The sequence below is a fragment of the Schistocerca piceifrons genome, chromosome 3 (assembly GCF_021461385.2).
Source record: "Schistocerca piceifrons isolate TAMUIC-IGC-003096 chromosome 3, iqSchPice1.1, whole genome shotgun sequence".
Taxonomy (NCBI): Eukaryota; Metazoa; Arthropoda; class Insecta; order Orthoptera; family Acrididae; genus Schistocerca; species Schistocerca piceifrons.
In genome coordinates this window covers 843,964,463-843,987,285 of record NC_060140.1, presented here as the reverse complement: position 1 = coordinate 843,987,285, position 22,823 = coordinate 843,964,463, and the positions used below count along the sequence as shown (strand labels likewise).

The window sequence follows — 22,823 nt, the reverse complement described above, 5'->3', positions numbered from 1 at the left end:
GTGGTTCTTCTGTGGGAGGTTCTGGGTTTGAGAGGATGAGGAAGTTGCTCTGGTTATTTGCTTCTGTACCAGGTCGGGAGGGTAGTTGCGGGATGCGAAAGCTGTTGTCAGGTTGTTGGTGTAATGCTTCAGGGATTCCGGACTGGAGCAGATTCGTTTGCCACGAAGACCTAGGCTGTAGGGAAGGGACCGTTTGATGTGGAATGGGTGGCAGCTGTCGTAATGGAGGTACTGTTGCTTGTTGGTGGGTTTGATGTGGACGGACGTGTGAAGCTGGCCATTGGACAGGTGGAGGTCAACATCAAGGAAAGTGGCATGGGATTTGGAGTAGGACCAGGTGAATCTGATGGAACCAAAGGAGTTGAGGTTGGAGAGGAAATTCTGGAGTTCTTCTTCACTGTGAGTCCAGATCATGAAGATGTCATCAATAAATCTGTACCAAACTTTGGGTTGGCAGGCCTGGGTAACCAAGAAGACTTCCTCTAAGCGACCCATGAATAGGTTGGCGTACGAAGGGGCCATCCTGGTACCCATGGCTGTTCCCTTTAATTGCTGGTATGTCTGGCCTTCAAAAGTGAAGAAGTTGTGGGTCAGGATGAAGCTGGCTAAGGTAATGAGGAAAGAGGTTTTGGGTAGGGTGGCAGGTGATCGGCGTGAAAGGAAGTGCTCCATTGCAGCGAGGCCCTGGACGTGCGGGATATTTGTGTATAAGGAAGTGGCATCAATGGTTACAAGGATGGTTTCTGGGGGTAACGAATTGGGTAAGGATTCCAGGCGTTCGAGAAAGTGGTTGGTGTCTTTGATGAAGGATGGGAGACTGCACATAATGGGTTGAAGGTGTTGATCTACGTAGGCAGAGATACGTTCTGTGGGGGCTTGGTAACCAGCTACAATGGGACGGCCAGGATGATTGGGTTTGTGAATTTTAGGAAGAAGGTAGAAGGTAGGGGTGCGGGGTGTCGGTGGGGTCAGGAGGTTGATGGAGTCAGGTGAAAGGTTTTGTAGGGGGCCTAAGGTTCTGAGGATTCCCTGAAGCTCCGCCTGGACATCAGGAATGGGATTACCTTGGCAAACTTTGTATGTGGTGTTGCCCGAAAGCTGACGCAGTCCCTCAGCCACATACTCCCGACGATCAAGTACCACGGTCGTGGAACCCTTGTCCGCCGGAAGAATGATGATGGACCGGTCAGCCTTCAGATCACGGATAGCCTGGGCTTCAGCAGTGGTGATGTTGGGAGTAGGATTAAGGTTTTTTAAGAAGGATTGGGAGGCAAGGCTGGAAGTCAGAAATTCCTGGAAGGTTTGGAGAGGGTGATTTTGAGGAAGAGGAGGTGGGTCCCGCTGTGACGGAGGACGGAACTGTTCCAGGCAGGGTTCAATTTGGATAGTGTCTTGGGGAGTTGGATCATTAGGGGTAGGATTAGGATCATTTTTCTTCGTGGCAAAGTGATACTTCCAGCAGAGAGTACGAGTGTAGGACAGTAAATCTTTGACGAGGGCTGTTTGGTTGAATCTGGGAGTGGGGCTGAAGGTGAGGCCTTTGGATAGGACAGAGGTTTCAGATTGGGAGAGAGGTTTGGAGGAAAGGTTAACTACTGAATTAGGGTGTTGTGGTGCCAGATTGTGTTGCTTGGAATTTTGAGGTTTTGGAGGGAGTGGAGCTGGAAGTGGGAGACTGAGTAGATGGGAGAGACTGGGTTTGTGTGCAATGAGAGGTGGTTGAGGTTTGCTGGAAAGGTTGTGAAGGGTGAGTGAGTTGCCTTTCCGGAGGTGGGAAACCAGGAGATTGGATAGTTTTTTGAGGTGAAGGGTGGCATGCTGCTCTAATTTGCGGTTGGCCTGTAGGAGGATGCTCTGAATAGCCGGTGTGGATGTGGGAGAGGAAAGATTGAGGACTTTTATTAAGGATAGGAGTTGACGGGTGTGTTCATTGGCTGAGTTGATGTGTAGGTGAAGGATTAGGTGGGTGAGGGCAGTGGATTGTTCAGTTTGGAACTGGTATAGGGACTGATGGAAAGAAGGGTTGCAGCCAGAGATGGGAACTTTAAGTGTGAGGCCTTTGGGGGTTATGCCAAATGTCAGACAAGCCTGAGAAAATAAAATATGCGAGCGTAATCTGGCTAGGGTGAAGGCATGTTTGCGGAGGGAATGTAAATAAAACTTAATGGGGTCGTTGTGGGGGTGTTGTGAGGGTGACATGGTATTAGAAGGTGGAAAGTGTAAGATGAGGTTGAAATGAAAATGAAGGATAAAAATATATGGGGAGAGATAAGGGTGAACTAGAAAATAACTGGAGATCTGGTATGAAAAAATGCGAAAAAGTGTTGGTTAAGTTGATCCTGTGGTGAACTTGGGTTGGTAGACAGCGATGTGCATGAAGGTTAGGTGGTTGTGTTGCCGCTAAAACACGTTAAAGGACGGAGAAATTCGGGAAAATTTCGAAAAAACGTGTAAATGTATTAAAAGGCGTGGTGTTGTGGTGAAAGATTACGAAAATGGGGCTAACAATTGTAAATAATGACGTTAAAACCTGTGGAGAGCGGCTAAAAATGATCAGTGATGTACGAAAAACGGAAGTGGAAATAAAGTAAAAGTTATTAGAACTAGCCGAAATGGTTATTTAATACGTGAAGGCAGCTGTTATTGAACTAGAAACGGTTAGCGGTATTGTTGAAAGCGCAAAATAAAAATTTTTTGGTTATGGTTTGGAAGTGGGTTACGTATTATAGAGTATATATAGGCGGGATAAATTTGTATTACGGTAAAAAGGGAAGGTGAATAGAAAGTGAGACTACTGGTAAACGCAGAAAGAGAAAATAAAGAGAAAATAAGACGACAGGAAAGATTTCGAGATGCAACAGCGACAATAACAAACGTAATTGTTGGGTTCAAATTAATGATATGGTTATAATAGAGGGAAACATTCCACGTAGGAAATATATATCTAAAAACAAAGATGATGTGACTTACCAAATGAAAGTGCTGGCAGGTCGACAGACACACAAACAAACACAAACATACACACAAAATTCAAGCTTTCACAACAAACTGTTGCCTCATCAGGAAAGAGGGAAGGAGAGGGGAAGACGAAAGGAAGTGGGTTTTAAAGGAGAGGGTAAGGAGTCATTCCAATCCCGGGAGCGGAAAGACTTACCTTAGGGGGAAAAAAGGACAGGTATACACTCGCACACACGCACATATCCATCCACACATACAGACACAAGCAGACATATTTAAAGACAAAGAGTTTGGGCAGAGATGTCAGTCGAGGCAGAAGTGTAGAGGCAAAGAAGTTGTTGAAAGACAGGTGAGGTATGAGTGGCGGCAACTTGAAATTAGCGGAGATTGAGGCCTGGCGGATGACGAGAAGAGAGGATATACTGAAGGGCAAGTTCCCATCTCCGGAGTTAGGATAGGTTGGTGTTGGTGGGAAGTATCCAGATAACCCGGACGGTGTAACACTGTGCCAAGATGTGCTGGCCGTGCACCAAGGCATGTTTAGCCACAGGGTGATCCTCATTACCAACAAACACTGTCTGCCTGTGTCCATTCATGCGAATGGACAGTTTGTTGCTGGTCATTCCCACATAGAATGCGTCACAGTGTAGGCAGGTCAGTTGGTAGATCACGTGGGTGCTTTCACACGTGGCTCTGCCTTTGATCGTGTACACCTTCCGGGTTACAGGACTGGAGTAGGTGGTGGTGGGAGGGTGCATGGGACAGGTTTTACACCGGGGGCGGTTACAAGGGTAGGAGCCAGAGGGTAGGGAAGGTGGTTTGGGGATTTCATAGGGATGAACTAAGAGGTTACGAAGGTTAGGTGGACGGCGGAAAGACACTCTTGGTGGAGTGGGGAGGATTTCATGAAGGATGGATCTCATTTCTGGGCAGGATTTTAGGAAGTCGTATCCCTGCTGGAGAGCCACATTCAGAATCTGATCCAGTCCCGGAAAGTATCCTGTCACAAGTGGGGCACTTTTGTGGTTCTTCTGTGGGAGGTTCTGGGTTTGAGAGGATGAGGAAGTTGCTCTGGTTATTTGCTTCTGTACCAGGTCGGGAGGGTAGTTGCGGGATGCGAAAGCTGTTGTCAGGTTGTTGGTGTAATGCTTCAGGGATTCCGGACTGGAGCAGATTCGTTTGCCACGAAGACCTAGGCTGTAGGGAAGGGACCGTTTGATGTGGAATGGGTGGCAGCTGTCGTAATGGAGGTACTGTTGCTTGTTGGTGGGTTTGATGTGGACGGACGTGTGAAGCTGGCCATTGGACAGGTGGAGGTCAACATCAAGGAAAGTGGCATGGGATTTGGAGTAGGACCAGGTGAATCTGATGGAACCAAAGGAGTTGAGGTTGGAGAGGAAATTCTGGAGTTCTTCTTCACTGTGAGTCCAGATCATGAAGATGTCATCAATAAATCTGTACCAAACTTTGGGTTGGCAGGCCTGGGTAACCAAGAAGACTTCCTCTAAGCGACCCATGAATAGGTTGGCGTACGAAGGGGCCATCCTGGTACCCATGGCTGTTCCCTTTAATTGCTGGTATGTCTGGCCTTCAAAAGTGAAGAAGTTGTGGGTCAGGATGAAGCTGGCTAAGGTAATGAGGAAAGAGGTTTTGGGTAGGGTGGCAGGTGATCGGCGTGAAAGGAAGTGCTCCATTGCAGCGAGGCCCTGGACGTGCGGGATATTTGTGTATAAGGAAGTGGCATCAATGGTTACAAGGATGGTTTCTGGGGGTAACGAATTGGGTAAGGATTCCAGGCGTTCGAGAAAGTGGTTGGTGTCTTTGATGAAGGATGGGAGACTGCACATAATGGGTTGAAGGTGTTGATCTACGTAGGCAGAGATACGTTCTGTGGGGGCTTGGTAACCAGCTACAATGGGACGGCCAGGATGATTGGGTTTGTGAATTTTAGGAAGAAGGTAGAAGGTAGGGGTGCGGGGTGTCGGTGGGGTCAGGAGGTTGATGGAGTCAGGTGAAAGGTTTTGTAGGGGGCCTAAGGTTCTGAGGATTCCCTGAAGCTCCGCCTGGACATCAGGAATGGGATTACCTTGGCAAACTTTGTATGTGGTGTTGTCCGAAAGCTGACGCAGTCCCTCAGCCACATACTCCCGACGATCAAGTACCACGGTCGTGGAACCCTTGTCCGCCGGAAGAATGATGATGGACCGGTCAGCCTTCAGATCACGGATAGCCTGGGATTCAGCAGTGGTGATGTTGGGAGTAGGATTAAGGTTTTTTAAGAAGGATTGGGAGGCAAGGCTGGAAGTCAGAAATTCCTGGAAGGTTTGGAGAGGGTGATTTTGAGGAAGAGGAGGTGGGTCCCGCTGTGACGGAGGACGGAACTGTTCCAGGCAGGGTTCAATTTGGATAGTGTCTTGGGGAGTTGGATCATTAGGGGTAGGATTAGGATCATTTTTCTTCGTGGCAAAGTGATACTTCCAGCAGAGAGTACGAGTGTAGGACAGTAAATCTTTGACGAGGGCTGTTTGGTTGAATCTGGGAGTGGGGCTGAAGGTGAGGCCTTTGGATAGGACAGAGGTTTCAGATTGGGAGAGAGGTTTGGAGGAAAGGTTAACTACTGAATTAGGGTGTTGTGGTGCCAGATTGTGTTGCTTGGAATTTTGAGGTTTTGGAGGGAGTGGAGCTGGAAGTGGGAGACTGAGTAGATGGGAGAGACTGGGTTTGTGTGCAATGAGAGGTGGTTGAGGTTTGCTGGAAAGGTTGTGAAGGGTGAGTGAGTTGCCTTTCCGGAGGTGGGAAACCAGGAGATTGGATAGTTTTTTGAGGTGATCTACCAACTGACCTGCCTACACTGTGACGCATTCTATGTGGGAATGACCAGCAACAAACTGTCCATTCGCATGAATGGACACAGGCAGACAGTGTTTGTTGGTAATGAGGATCACCCTGTGGCTAAACATGCCTTGGTGCACGGCCAGCACATCTTGGCACAGTGTTACACCGTCCGGGTTATCTGGATACTTCCCACCAACACCAACCTATCCTAACTCCGGAGATGGGAACTTGCCCTTCAGTATATCCTCTCTTCTCGTCATCCGCCAGGCCTCAATCTCCGCTAATTTCAAGTTGCCGCCACTCATACCTCACCTGTCTTTCAACAACTTCTTTGCCTCTACACTTCTGCCTCGACTGACATCTCTGCCCAAACTCTTTGTCTTTAAATATGTCTGCTTGTGTCTGTATGTGTGGATGGATATGTGCGTGTGTGCGAGTGTATACCTGTCCTTTTTTCCCCCTAAGGTAAGTCTTTCCGCTCCCGGGATTGGAATGACTCCTTACCCTCTCCTTTAAAACCCACTTCCTTTCGTCTTCCCCTCTCCTTCCCTCTTTCCTGATGAGGCAACAGTTTGTTGCGAAAGCTTGAATTTTGTGTGTATGTTTGTGTTTGTTTGTGTGTCTGTCGACCTGCCAGCACTTTCATTTGGTAAGTCACATCATCTTTGTTTTTAGATATATATTTCCTACGTGGAATGTTTCCCTCTATTATAACCATATCATTAATTTGAACCCAACAATTACGTTTGTTATTGTCGCTGTTGCATCTCGAAATCTTTCCTGTCGTCTTATTTTCTCTTTATTTTCTCTTTCTGCGTTTACCAGTAGTCTCACTTTCTATTCACCTTCCCTTTTTACCGTAATACAAATTTATCCCGCCTATATATACTCTATAATACGTAACCCACTTCCAAACCATAACCAAAAAATTTTTATTTTGCGCTTTCAACAATACCGCTAACCGTTTCTAGTTCAATAACAGCTGCCTTCACGTATTAAATAACCATTTCGGCTAGTTCTAATAACTTTTACTTTATTTCCACTTCCGTTTTTCGTACATCACTGATCATTTTTAGCCGCTCTCCACAGGTTTTAACGTCATTATTTACAATTGTTAGCCCCATTTTCGTAATCTTTCACCACAACACCACGCCTTTTAATACATTTACACGTTTTTTCGAAATTTTCCCGAATTTCTCCGTCCTTTAACGTGTTTTAGCGGCAACACAACCACCTAACCTTCATGCACATCGCTGTCTACCAACCCAAGTTCACCACAGGATCAACTTAACCAACACTTTTTCGCATTTTTTCATACCAGATCTCCAGTTATTTTCTAGTTCACCCTTATCTCTCCCCATATATTTTTATCCTTCATTTTCATTTCAACCTCATCTTACACTTTCCACCTTCTAATACCATGTCACCCTCACAACACCCCCACAACGACCCCATTAAGTTTTATTTACATTCCCTCCGCAAACATGCCTTCACCCTAGCCAGATTACGCTCGCATATTTTATTTTCTCAGGCTTGTCTGACATTTGGCATAACCCCCAAAGGCCTCACACTTAAAGTTCCCATCTCTGGCTGCAACCCTTCTTTCCATCAGTCCCTATACCAGTTCCAAACTGAACAATCCACTGCCCTCACCCACCTAATCCTTCACCTACACATCAACTCAGCCAATGAACACACCCGTCAACTCCTATCCTTAATAAAAGTCCTCAATCTTTCCTCTCCCACATCCACACCGTCTATTCAGAGCATCCTCCTACAGGCCAACCGCAAATTAGAGCAGCATGCCACCCTTCACCTCAAAAAACTATCCAATCTCCTGGTTTCCCACCTCCGGAAAGGCAACTCACTCACCCTTCACAACCTTTCCAGCAAACCTCAACCACCTCTCATTGCACACAAACCCAGTCTCTCCCATCTACTCAGTCTCCCACTTCCAGCTCCACTCCCTCCAAAACCTCAAAATTCCAAGCAACACAATCTGGCACCACAACACCCTAATTCAGTAGTTAACCTTTCCTCCAAACCTCTCTCCCAATCTGAAACCTCTGTCCTATCCAAAGGCCTCACCTTCAGCCCCACTCCCAGATTCAACCAAACAGCCCTCGTCAAAGATTTACTGTCCTACACTCGTACTCTCTGCTGGAAGTATCACTTTGCCACGAAGAAAAATGATCCTAATCCTACCCCTAATGATCCAACTCCCCAAGACACTATCCAAATTGAACCCTGCCTGGAACAGTTCCGTCCTCCGTCACAGCGGGACCCACCTCCTCTTCCTCAAAATCACCCTCTCCAAACCTTCCAGGAATTTCTGACTTCCAGCCTTGCCTCCCAATCCTTCTTAAAAAACCTTAATCCTACTCCCAACATCACCACTGCTGAAGCCCAGGCTATCCGTGATCTGAAGGCTGACCGGTCCATCATCATTCTTCCGGCGGACAAGGGTTCCACGACCGTGGTACTTGATCGTCGGGAGTATGTGGCTGAGGGACTGCGTCAGCTTTCGGACAACACCACATACAAAGTTTGCCAAGGTAATCCCATTCCTGATGTCCAGGCGGAGCTTCAGGGAATCCTCAGAACCTTAGGCCCCCTACAAAACCTTTCACCTGACTCCATCAACCTCCTGACCCCACCGACACCCCGCACCCCTACCTTCTACCTTCTTCCTAAAATTCACAAACCCAATCATCCTGGCCGTCCCATTGTAGCTGGTTACCAAGCCCCCACAGAACGTATCTCTGCCTACGTAGATCAACACCTTCAACCCATTATGTGCAGTCTCCCATCCTTCATCAAAGACACCAACCACTTTCTCGAACGCCTGGAATCCTTACCCAATTCGTTACCCCCAGAAACCATCCTTGTAACCATTGATGCCACTTCCTTATACACAAATATCCCGCACGTCCAGGGCCTCGCTGCAATGGAGCACTTCCTTTCACGCCGATCACCTGCCACCCTACCCAAAACCTCTTTCCTCATTACCTTAGCCAGCTTCATCCTGACCCACAACTTCTTCACTTTTGAAGGCCAGACATACCAGCAATTAAAGGGAACAGCCATGGGTACCAGGATGGCCCCTTCGTACGCCAACCTATTCATGGGTCGCTTAGAGGAAGTCTTCTTGGTTACCCAGGCCTGCCAACCCAAAGTTTGGTACAGATTTATTGATGACATCTTCATGATCTGGACTCACAGTGAAGAAGAACTCCAGAATTTCCTCTCCAACCTCAACTCCTTTGGTTCCATCAGATTCACCTGGTCCTACTCCAAATCCCATGCCACTTTCCTTGATGTTGACCTCCACCTGTCCAATGGCCAGCTTCACACGTCCGTCCACATCAAACCCACCAACAAGCAACAGTACCTCCATTACGACAGCTGCCACCCATTCCACATCAAACGGTCCCTTCCCTACAGCCTAGGTCTTCGTGGCAAACGAATCTGCTCCAGTCCGGAATCCCTGAAGCATTACACCAACAACCTGACAACAGCTTTCGCATCCCGCAACTACCCTCCCGACCTGGTACAGAAGCAAATAACCAGAGCAACTTCCTCATCCTCTCAAACCCAGAACCTCCCACAGAAGAACCACAAAAGTGCCCCACTTGTGACAGGATACTTTCCGGGACTGGATCAGATTCTGAATGTGGCTCTCCAGCAGGGATACGACTTCCTAAAATCCTGCCCAGAAATGAGATCCATCCTTCATGAAATCCTCCCCACTCCACCAAGAGTGTCTTTCCGCCGTCCACCTAACCTTCGTAACCTCTTAGTTCATCCCTATGAAATCCCCAAACCACCTTCCCTACCCTCTGGCTCCTACCCTTGTAACCGCCCCCGGTGTAAAACCTGTCCCATGCACCCTCCCACCACCACCTACTCCAGTCCTGTAACCCGGAAGGTGTACACGATCAAAGGCAGAGCCACGTGTGAAAGCACCCACGTGATCTACCAACTGACCTGCCTACACTGTGACGCATTCTATGTGGGAATGACCAGCAACAAACTGTCCATTCGCATGAATGGACACAGGCAGACAGTGTTTGTTGGTAATGAGGATCACCCTGTGGCTAAACATGCCTTGGTGCACGGCCAGCACATCTTGGCACAGTGTTACACCGTCCGGGTTATCTGGATACTTCCCACCAACACCAACCTATCCTAACTCCGGAGATGGGAACTTGCCCTTCAGTATATCCTCTCTTCTCGTCATCCGCCAGGCCTCAATCTCCGCTAATTTCAAGTTGCCGCCACTCATACCTCACCTGTCTTTCAACAACTTCTTTGCCTCTACACTTCTGCCTCGACTGACATCTCTGCCCAAACTCTTTGTCTTTAAATATGTCTGCTTGTGTCTGTATGTGTGGATGGATATGTGCGTGTGTGCGAGTGTATACCTGTCCTTTTTTCCCCCTAAGGTAAGTCTTTCCGCTCCCGGGATTGGAATGACTCCTTACCCTCTCCTTTAAAACCCACTTCCTTTCGTCTTCCCCTCTCCTTCCCTCTTTCCTGATGAGGCAACAGTTTGTTGCGAAAGCTTGAATTTTGTGTGTATGTTTGTGTTTGTTTGTGTGTCTGTCGACCTGCCAGCACTTTCATTTGGTAAGTCACATCATCTTTCTTTAATATTAGTAGTATTACGTCTTCCAAATGTTTGTAATTATTATAGAACTTATATTTGTTTATATGTCAACAGCAGAATTTAAGTTCTGAAACAATTACTGATTTCGCCCTATGATGAAAGTATTAACTAGGAATAGTCAAATTAGAAAATCAATTACATACATAAAACGAAGCGCAAAATTAGATCTTGTGTTATATTCTTTAAAACTGAGGGCCAACCTTTCTCTTATGAAAATGCAGATTATATTCACTTATATTAATGGTAATTAGAGAAGTGCAAAAATGAATTTTAAGGAGGCAGATGGCAAAACAAGAGAGGAAGTAAAAATATCACAGCTTGCTCCATCACACATGGAGAGCTTAAAGGAGGAAGACACAGTAATATGAAAGACAGATTACTGCTAAAACATCGTGCATGAATTAACAACAGCAAAAAGCTAAGTGTTTTGTGTGCGATAGAGGTGGGAGAGGGGGACAGCGAAAAATATAGATCAGGAAATGAAAGATATAGAAAACTAAAAGGGAGTGAAGAAAGAAACAGTTGGTCTGAAGAAATGCTGAGACTAAAGAAATTAAATTAAGGCCAGGTGGGTGGCGAGAACCAAGGACATGTTGTTGTGCCAGATCCCACCTGTACAGTCCTGAGGAATTTGTGTCCGGGGTTGAACATAGATGGCATGTGTAGTGAAACATGCACCGAGGTCACGACTGTCACACTGTAGAGCACACTCTGCAACATGATAGTGTGGCTGCTGGTATACATCCATTATCTATGCCATTCATCCTTACTAATAATTTGGTGGTACCCATGCCAATGTAAAAGGACAGTATTTACGTAACAGCTGATACATGACATGTCATGTCATTTCATTTCACAGGTGGCTCTCCCTTTGATAGAACATGTTTTGCCAGTTACAGGACTGGAATAGGAAGTGGTAGGAGGGTGCATAGTGCAAGTCTTGCAGCAGGGACGTTCACAGGAGTAGGAGCTGTAGGGTAGGGAGATGGGTGCAGAAGGAGCATATGGTCTGACAAGGATATTGTGGGGACTGGGAGGACAACAAAAAGCTATTCTCGGTATGGCGGGCAAAATTTCTGACAGAATGTACCTCACTCCAGGGTATGATTTCAGGAAGTTGTTGCCTTGTCAAAGTAGCTGATTAATACATTCAAGACCACGATAACACTGAATGACAAGAGGTGTACTCTTAAGTTGTGTTTGGAGGGATCAGCAGTGCCAGGATTGGATGTGATTGCCTGGGAAATCTGCTTTTGAACTAGGCTGTTGGGGTAATTACATTCAGTGAAGACTGAGGTGAGAATGGTGTTGTATTGCTGTAAAGACTCTGCATCTGAACAAATACGTTTGCCTCGAATGCCAAGGCTGTATGGGATGAAATATTTGACACGGAAAAGATGGCAACTGTCAAAATGTAAATACTGTTGTTTGTTGGTAGGTTTAATGTCAACAAATGTGTAGCTGACCTTTGGTGAGGATGAGAGCAGCGTGAAGGAACATGGTATTGAATTTGGAATTGGATCATGTGAAACTTAATTGGGAGAATGTATTTAGAGATTCCAGAAATTTTAACATGTCATCCTCACCATGAGTCCATATGGCGAAGATGTCATCAATGTATCTAAACCAGACCATGGATCCCAGGAAAGCCGTTTACAAGTGACCCATGAAAAAGTTGGCATAGGAAGTAGCTATCCCAGTTCCCATGGCTGCGACCCTGGTCTGTTCGTATGTCAGCTCCCAAAGATGAAGTAGTTGTAAGTATAAAGTTGATTAAAGTGAGCAGGAAGGATGTCATACGTTCAGAATCAGGTGGGCACTGAGTGATGAAATGTTCTGCAGCAGACAGACAATGTACTTGGAGGATGTTGGTATAGAGGGAGATGGTAAGCTGTGTGGTAGGAATCGGATGGGCACAGATTTCAGATGATCTACAAAATTATTGGCATCTTTAATATAGGAGGGAAGTTTTTGTACTAAGGGTTGCACTTTTGATCAACTAAGGCAGATACATGTTCGGTGAATTACTCCCAGAAGCCTCACATTGAAAGTCCCTGTTTCTGAATGTAATCCTACTCCACATCAGTCTCTTTTACAATTTCAAATACAGCAATCTCTTGCACTTACTTGGCTAATCCATGACCTATTGCCTCATCTGCCAATTTCCAGTTCACCAGACTTCTCCCCTTCTACAAAATCCTGTAGGTATCTACCCCTCACGTTTCCTTGGATCATACCATTCGTCAAGCCAACTTCAAATTGCAACAACATGCCAGACTTCACCTCAAATGGCCACCCAACCTTCTCCTGAACTACCTCAATGGTGGCATTTCCCTTCCTGCCCCTCTGCAACTCCCTGAACAGCCACACCACCAAGCACCACCCCTCTCTAGCAAACTGAATTTGGCTAACCACCTTAACATTCCCCAGTCTTCACCACTCCCTTTCAGACCAACAACAAGTCTGAATCATAAGAACTAGTCAAAACAGCACAGTGTTCTCAACCTCTCGTCTAAAGCACTCACCCTTTCTAAGTTACCTGTATTATCCAAGGCTATCAGTTTCAGCCATTAACCTGCTTTTCATCATGCTGCTTTGGTGGAGGCCCTACTTTCCTTCACACATAACATCAACTGGAAATATCATTTTGCAAACCCAATCCCAAAACCATTTCAACAGTGAACCTGACATTAAACCCTGCCTTGAACAGTTCCAATCACAAACCCAACTTGTCCACCACCACTATCTCTAAACCATCCCTTACAAGCCTTCCAAGAATTCCTCACATCCAGTATTGCTTCATAACTCCTCCTCAGGTCCCTACAACATGACCCTAACCTGATGACTCCCATCTTTATCCTCTCAGTGGACAAGAAATGTGACACTGTGGTACTTAACCAACAGGAGTATGTAAGTGAATGTCTACACCAGCTGTCTGACACCTCTACATACAGCATCTGACATCAAGATCCCATCCTTGTGATTCTAGCTGACCTGCAGTCTCTCCTTAAAACTTCAGGGCCCTCACAAGGACTAATACCCTAATCAATAGAACTTCTCACCCCACCCAAACCACACACCCCCACCTTTCACTTTCTTCCTAAGGACCACAAACCCAATCACCCTGGTCCTCCCATAGTTGCTGGCATCAAAGCACACACCAAACGCGTATCTGCCTTAGCTGATCAACACCTGCAATCCACAGTACAAAGACTTCCCTCCCACATTAAAGACACCAACCATTTCCTATGTTGACTGAAAACTGTGCCCAGCCCCCTCCCACCACAAACCTTGCTTGTCACCGTTGACACCACCTCCTCCTATACCAACGTCCCCTAATGTGCATTGTCTGTCTACTGCTGAACACTTCCTCAGTTGGTGCCCACCTGATTCCACATGTGACATCCTTCCTGCTCAACTTTATGCTTATCAACAACTACTTCACTTTAGAGGGGCAGACATACAAACAGACCAAGGGTAAAGCCACGGGAACCAGGATGGCTTCTTCCTGTGCCAACCTTTTCAGTGGTCACTTGGAGAGAGCTTTTCTGGGATCCATAAGCCTTCATGGTCTGAACTGAAGAGTTTCCTCATGGGTCATTCCTTCTATTCTGTCAAGGAGTTCCTTGAAAAATTAAGCTGATTCTCATTATATTGCTGATAGCATAGCAGTCATATGGACTGACTTTTTTTCAGGTTTATGAGCATTTATTTTTGTCTGTTATTACTTTTATGTTGTAAGTTCACGTACTGACACGTTCCATGACCTTGGAGATTTGCTCCTCAATTTGGTCCTACGGAACTTGACATGTAAATAAATAAATAAATAAATTTATATCTTTTGCCACATGACTTCTTGCTGAGGCTGACCTGTTGGATATTCCTAGAATAAAGTACATCCTCCCAACTATACTTCACATGGTCCTTTTCCAAATACGATGCCATTTTATTTGATGTTGATCTCATTCTTACTGAAGGTCAGTTACCCGCTTCTGCTCATATTAAACCTACTAACAAACAACAGTACTTAAATTATGACAGTTGCCATCCATTTGATGTCAAATATCCTTCGCATTCAAGGAAAATGTATTTGTTCAGGTGCAGTCCCTTTACAGCAATACACCACCATTCTCACATCATTCTCCACTGGACTTAATGACCCCACCAGCCTAGCTCAACAGCAGATTTCCCAGCTCATCACATTTAATCCTGGTAATGTTGATTCCTCCCAAAAAACAACTTATGAGTACACCTCTTGTCACACAATACTATCCTGGTCTTGAATGTATTAATTAGCTACTTCAACAAGGCTATAACTTCCTAAAATCATGCCCTGAAATGAGGTACATTCTGTCAGAGATTTTGCCCACCACATCTGGAATAACTTTTCTTCACCCTCCCAATCTCCACTATATCCTTGTCAAGCCCTAATGCTCCTTCTGCACCCACCTCCCTACCCTTTCATTCCTTGCCCGGTGACTGTCCCTGCTGCAAGTTTTGCCCTGTGCACCCTCCTACCACAATTTACATTAGCCCTGTAACTTGCAAAACATATTCTATCAAAGGAAGAGCCACCTGTGAAACAACATGTCATACAAGCTGTTACGTAAACACTGTTTGGCCTTCTGCACTGGCATGATTACCACCAAATTATCAGTTAGATGAATGAGCATAGGCAGAGCCCAATGTAACAGCCGTGACCTCGGTGCCTGTTTCACCACGTGTACCCTCTGTATTCTTCCCCCAGACACCAGTTTCTCAGGACTCTGCAGGTGAGAACTGGCACTACAAAATGTCCTCGGCTCTCGTCACCCACCTGGCCTTAATTTACGTTAATTCCTGTCATCTCAGCATTTCTAACAGTAGCTACTACTTTCTTTATTCCATTTCAGTTTTCTACATATTTCATTTTTTGTCATCACCCTCCCACCTCTGTCACAGACAATGCACTCAGCTTTCGCTCTTATTAGCTTCTGCTTGATGTTTTAGCAATTATCTCTATTTTGTATTACCATCTCTTTCATATTTAAGCTCTCATATTTCAAATCTCATCCAGTGCCATCCTCAACAATCTGTCTTTTCTCCTCATCCCATCTGGTAAGTCTCCCCTGACTCTGAGTTCTAATCGACTTTCCTGAATTCTACCCTTTTCCTATACCTCACCAGTCCTTTTCTTTCACCCCTCTTCCTTCCCCTTCAACCCTTCTGCCAGACAACAGAGCCACTGGCTCCAAAAGCTAGCAAGCATTAATACCTTTTACATTTATCAATCACAACATGAAGACCACCTACCTAATAGCCGGCAAACCCACCTTTGGCATGGGCAACAGTGGCGACGCATTGTTGCATGGAGGCAATGTGGCCTTTGTAGGCCGCTGGAGGGAACTGACACCACCTCTGCACACACAAATCACCTAATTCCCGCAAATCTGGGGAGGGGTGCAATGAGCTCTGATACCACATTCGGTAACACCTCAAGATTTGTTCGATTGGGTTCATATCTGCCAAGTTGGAGAGCCAGCACAGCAATTGGAACACGCGACTGTGTTTCTCGAAGCCCTCCATCAACACTCCTGGCCTTGTGAAATGGTGCATTACACTGTTCAAAAATGCCACTGCCATCTGGAAATTTGATCATCATGAAGGGCTGTACTTGGTCTGCAATTAATGTACGATACTCCTTGGCCATCATAGTGTCTTGCACAAGGTATATTGGACCGATGGAGGTCCACGTGAATGTTCCCCCAGGGCATAAATGAGCCATTGCCAGCTTGTTTCCATCCTGCATTACAGTTATCAAGGAGCTGTTCCACTGGAAGACAATGGATTTGTGCCCTCCAATCAGCATGATGGAGAAGGTTTTGGGAATCATTAGACTATGCAATGCTCTGCCACTGTGCCAATGTCCAGTACCGATGGTCACGTGCCCCTTTCCATCGTAGGTGCCAATATCGTGGTGTTAATGTTGGAACATGTATGGGTCGTCCGCTTGTTACAAGTTCGAGTGTTTGGTGCACTGTGTGCTCAGATACACTTTTATTCTGCCCAGCATTGAAGTCTGATGTTAGTTCTGCCACAGTTCACCACCTGTCCTGTTTTACCAGTCTGCCCAGCCTACGATATCCAACACCTGTAATGAGGGGTGGCTGCCCAACCCGACGATGTCTGGATGTGGTTTCACCACCTGTTGAAGACACTCCCCATAGCACTAACACCCAACAAGTCGTGCAGTTTCTGAAATGTTCATGCCGAGCTTCCAGGCCATCACAATCTGCCCTCTGTCAAACTCTGATAGATCATGCGTCTTCCCCTGTCTACACATGGACAGCATACTCACTGATATACATGCATTGTGTGTGTATCTGACCAGCAGCCATTCCTCGTCAGGTAATGCTGCTATCGCCTGGACAGGGTTATATTGACAGTAAGTTGTTGGTCCTAATGTTCTGACTGATCAGTGTCTATGTGTATCCTACCACCGCATGGTGAGTAGGTTTTTTTATCCATCCAATTTATATTTTCAAAAATTGATTATTATCATTGCTATAAATTATAGCAACGATTCAGGAGACACTCTGAGCAGCCCTCTTATAACATTTGCATATTATGTTGTTTACCTTTTAGTAAAATCATCAGATGATCTAAATCAACTGCAAAACAATTTAGGCAAGTTACCTGTATGTTGTGAAAAGTGGCAACTGACGAAATGTGTGAGGACATCCACACAAGTACTAAATCTTAATTTTGATTACATGAGAAATCACACCAATATAAAGCTGTCAATTCAACTAAATATGTATGGATTACAATTACAATTAACTTACACTGGAACAATCGCACAGAGACTTTTATGGGGAAGACAAACCTTAGATTGCATTTTATTGGCAGAACATTTAGAAGATGCAGACAATTAATTGTGAATTGCAGAGTAGTCATGCAGATGTAGAGCTATATATGCACTCTGCAAGCTACCATACAGTGCATGGAGGGAGGTACCTTCTACCACTGCCTGTCATTCACTTTCCTGTACCACTAGCAAAAGGAGAGGGGGGAAAAGCAACTGTCTACATGTCTCTATACAATCCCTAACCTCTCTTGTCTTCGTGGTCTTTACACGAGATGAACACTGTAGGCAGTAAAATCTTACTGAGGTCAATTACAAATACTGGTTCTCTAAACTTTGCAATAAAGTTATGCAAAAAAGTCATCTTCCCTCCAGGAATTTCCATTTGAGTCCATAGTTACCTTAATACTTGCATGTTGATCAAACATTTCACTGTTCTCCTTACAATGGCCAACTATACCTTACCAACTTTGGTGGGAGCACTACTCCCTCTCCTTATGTAAGTTCTGATATATTATGCTGCTACACCATTATTTGCTAACAGCAGTACGGAAATACTGGTTATTGTACATTACTGCATGCATAAATTAATGAGAAAGAAATACATATTTGATAGCATAATATGAATGCTTAATTTTAGCAGTTACCAACTTTTTCCATGTGAGCAGGTAAGAAGAAGCAGGCAGAGGCACCAAAAGACTAAAAGGTTATACCCAATCTGCTAATATGTTAACAATAAGATTAATTTCTAAGAAGCACTTTTTGCTCCATGTTCTGAATTTGGTCAACATTCTAGTTTATTGTTTTGTTTCTAAATATACCACAATTTTTATTAAAGTCCCACAGTTGACTTCTCCACATCACTGATAATGTTACTGGAGGAGGAGGAGGAGGAGATGGAGATGTAGATGATGATGATGAGAAAGAGGAGAAGGAAGAGGAGGAAATGCTGCTTGGTTTACAAATTAATTGAGGCAGAAACACCGTTTCAACAACTACAAAGGCCACAGCTGTAATTGGTAGGTATAAGGAGGCAAAAAATGGTTACTGCTACTGTCTCTTAAGTTTTCAGGAGAGATCAAATATTCCATCTTTTTTCAGGAATGCTCCAAGATGATGTTAATTAATATTTTGGCTAACAACCTTTTATCATTCTCACATTCTCAATGTGAGTCGCTAGCTAGACTTTTAAAGCACTTTACCTCTCATTTCATTTGCACTATCAAAGGAAATATTGGCTGGCATTCCCATGTATGTCGTCCATAATGATCAACCAAATACTTTGTAAGCACTGTGGCTTTGCTGAATCTGCACTTGCACTGTTGTGCTCTTAGAGGCATCAAGTTTTATCTATGACACTCTTGTTACCAACAGTGTTATTTCTGACGTGTGTTGGCTCCACAGGGTAAAGTGCTTTAAAAATCTTGCTAGCTGCTCACCTTGAGAATGACAAAGGCTGTCAGCTGAAATATTGGTACAAGAGTTAATTATATCCGAGCAACATTCCTCAAAATGATGGAATATAGTTATTGCTACTAATCATCCCAGCTCCAGCTTTCCTGAGTGTGCTGTACAAGTGCTTACCGTCTCCTCCTTCCTTCATAGATCTTCGGTTCCTGGACACCTTCCCACAGGAATCCTCTCTCTCCATGTACGATTTCACTGTATCTGTCCAGTGTTTTCTGGACCTCCCTCCCTGTCTTTCATCTGAGATTTATTTTGAAATATTTTCTGGCTGATCTTTTCTCATCCATTCCCTTAACTTGCCCAAACCACTCAGTGTGTGTTTTTTATTGCAATAGTAATAGGGACTCTAATGCTGGCTAAATTCCTAATCACCTCAGTTTTGATCTTTATCTTTCTTGTAATTTCGTTCATAGCTCTTGTGAATCTCATTTCTGTCATTTGAATTCTGCTGTAGTCTTTTTTTAGTAGGGTATACATGTATCTCCAAACCAGAAGTATGTGTGGCACATGGTTGGTTTTGCTTATTGTTGTATTTTGTAGGCCCATGAAAGGTTTCTGAACTGATTGTAAAAACTGAATGCTTTCTCTGTCCTGCTGAGTATTTCCTGATTAACAGTGCTATCTTTGGATGTTGTGCATCTGAGGCATTTGAAATGGGAAACTGATTCTAATTTTGTTTCTTTCAAATATAAGTTCTGACTTGTTCCTTTCCTGTTGATGGTCATTGCTATAGTCTTTCTCTACCTTAATGACTAAAAAGTGCTGCTGTGGTCATCCTGAAGGAATATGTGTGGCGTATAGATCTCCCCCTACTAAGCAATCATATACAACCGCTCGCTCACCGATAGATCTGTACCTACAGATAGGAAAATTGCGCAGGTCACACCAGCGTTTAAGAAGGGTAGTAGGAGTAATCCATCGAACTACAGACCTATATCATTGACGTCGGTTTGCAGTAGGGTTTTGGAGCATATATTGTATTCAAACATTATGAATCACCTCGAAGGGAACGATCTATTGATACGTAATCAGCATGGTTTCAGAAAATATCGTTCTTGTGCAACGCAGCTAGCTCTTTATTTGCACTAAGTAATGTCCGCTATCGAAAGGGGATCTCAAATTGATTCCGTATTTCTAGATTTCCGGAAAGCTTTTGATACCGTTCCTCACAAGTGACTTCTAATCAAGCTGCGGGCCTATGCGGTATCGTCTCAGTTGTGCGACTGGATTTGTGATTTCCTGTCAGGAAGGTCGCAGTTCGTAGTAATAGACAGCAAATCATCGAGTAAAACTGAAGTGATATCAGGTGTTCCACAGGGAAGCGTCCTGGGACCTCTACTGTTCCTGATCTATATAAATTACCTGGGTGACAATCTGAGCAGTTCTCTTAGGTTGTTCGCAGATGATGCTGTAATTTACCGTCTAGTAAGGTCATCCGAAGACCAGTACCAGTTGCAAAGCGATTTAGAAAAGATTGCTGTATGGTGTGGCAGGTGGCAGTTGACGCTAAATAACGAAAAGTGTGAGGTGATCCACATGAGTTCCAAAAGAAATCTGTTGGAATTTGATTACTCGATAAATAGTAATAGTACAATTCTCAAGGCTGTCAATTCAACTAAGTACCTGGGTGTTGAAATTACGAACAACTTCAGTTGAAAAGACCACATACATAATATTGTGGGGAAGGCGAGCCAAAGGTTGCGTTTCACTGGCAGGATACTTAGAAGATGCAACAAGTCCACTAAAGAGGCAGCTTACACTACACTCGTTCGTCCTCTGTTAGAATATTGCTGCGCCGTGTGGGGTCCTTACCAGGTGGGAATGACGGAGGACATCGAAAGGGTGCAAAAAAGGGCAGCTCGTTTTGTATTATCACATAATAGGAGAGAGAGTGTGGCAGATATGATACGCGAGTTGGGATGGAAGTCATTAAAGTAAAGACTTTTTTTGTTGCAGCGAGATCTATTTATGAAATTTCAGTCAACAACTTTCTCTTCTGAAAGCGAAAATATTTTGTTGAGCCCAACCTACATAGGTAGGAATGATCATCAAAATAAAATAAGAGAAATCAGAGCTCGAACAGAAAGGTTTAGGTGTTCGTTTTTCCCGCGCGCTGTTCGGGAGTGGAATGGTAGATAGATAGTATGATTGTGGTTCAATGAACCCTCTGCTAAGCACTTTAATGTGAATTGCAGACTAATCATGTAGATGTAGATGAACTCAGTAAGTAAGGCAATGTCTCTGAAAAGCGAGGTTCTGGGTTTGAGTCCTAGTCCAGTACACAGTTTCGATTCATCAGGAAGTTTCAAGACAGTACATACTCTGCTGCAGAGTGATTCATTGCATGGTTGAGTTGTTTCCTAACATTTTGATAAAACAATAACAAAAAGCATGCAAAAAGTGAAGAAAAATGAAACAAGCTGAGCACTTACCTGGTCTATATCTTCTTTCAATCATCGATGCCTTAAATTCCCAGCAGTTTGCTTGAACATCATACCGCTCGACCTTGTTGGTGTTCTCTGTAGATGCATGCCACCCTCCTGTATAGATCAATGTGACTATATATTGGCAATCACAATATAAACACTACAAAGTAAGTCACTCCTCTCTCTCTCTCTCTCTCTCTCACACACACACACACACACACACACACACACACACACACACACACTTCATGCTCTCATTATTGTGGACGAACTTTTCCTGTAACCATCACCACAGAAACAGGGTATGCTGAGTTACAGGAGACACAACGTTCTCCACATACTATAAATAAAAACCAATTCACTTTGTTAACAATGTACAGATGTGTAGTTTACACTCTACACTACAGTAATAGAATTTGTAATTTTGTGTACTCAGAGTTTTAGTCCAGTCTACAATAGGAATTTCTCCTTGAAAATTGTGTAGTATTTTATCAATGAAAATTTGTTACTGGAGCAGTTACTGTCTGAAGTACAAGCTTTGTCCATTTATTATAATAAATACCATCTGCTCATATTAAATAAAATATCTGAGCATATTAAGAGAGTTAAAATTTACGCAACTTTATCTGATTATGGTTCATTACCAACACAAAAAATCAAACATGGTTAGGTAGCTGTACTCCAACACATTTTGAAATCTAAGTTAATTACTGAAATACCAGAGCACCTCTCAAAAAGTATCCAAGTTACACTTCTCTACATTCCTACTGCAGAAGCAACCCACAATGTACGGCAAAGTGTATCTCCTTCCCATTCTATTTTTGGATGTCACACAGTGTTTAACTAGGGATGCTTTAATTATTGTCAAAGTACATCTCTCAATGGAAGTTCATATGATTTAGTCTCCAATCATGTAGTTTCAACTTCAACTGAAAATGGATTAAGATTTCTGATTAACACTCTGTGGATTGCTGAAATGTGAAGTTTAATAAATCTTCTTGAAATCTGGAACACACAAAAATTATAATGCAATGGGTATCACATACAGCTTTTATTCAGTGAGTAAGAGGGCAGGAATTCTGTAACTACATACATACTCCACAAGCCTGCTCAGTGGCAAAGGGTGTTCTCTGTAGCACTATAATTCCCAACACCATCCATTAATGGAACATGAAAGTGGGGAAGAACATGTAATTCCAATTTTCCTATTGTGGTCACTTCACAAAATCTGTGTGGCAAGAAGGAATATGTTTTCAGAACGAAATTTTAACTCTGCAGCAGAGTGAGCACTGATATGAAACTTCCTGGCAGATTAAAACTGTGTGCCAGACTGAGACTCGAACTTGGGACCTTTGCCTTTCGTGAGCAAGTGCTCTATCAACGAGCTACCCAAGCATGACTCACAACCCATCTTCACAGCTTTACTTCCACCAGTGTCTCGTCTCCTACCTTTCAAACTTCACAGGAGAACTTCTGTGGAGTTTGGAAGGTAGGAGATGAGGTACTGGCAGAAGTAATGCTGCGAGTCATGCTGGGGTAGCTCTGTGATAGAGCATTTGACCACAAAAGGAATAGGTCCCGAGTTCACGTCTTGTCCACCACACTGTTTTAATCTGCCGGAAGT

The 22,823-nt window shown here is 44.2% G+C and overlaps 1 protein-coding gene across 2 annotated transcripts in view; it reads right to left on the bottom strand.

Moving 5' to 3' along the window:
* Nucleotides 1-22,823, bottom strand: part of LOC124788107 (kelch-like protein 12) — a 92,643-nt gene that overhangs the window by 16,051 nt on the left and 53,769 nt on the right. For both annotated transcript variants that reach the window (XM_047255227.1, XM_047255226.1), the window contains one exon: nucleotides 21,206-21,313. In XM_047255227.1, coding sequence (XP_047111183.1) covers nucleotides 21,206-21,313 — 108 coding nt within the window. The remainder of the gene's footprint in view (nucleotides 1-21,205; nucleotides 21,314-22,823) is intronic.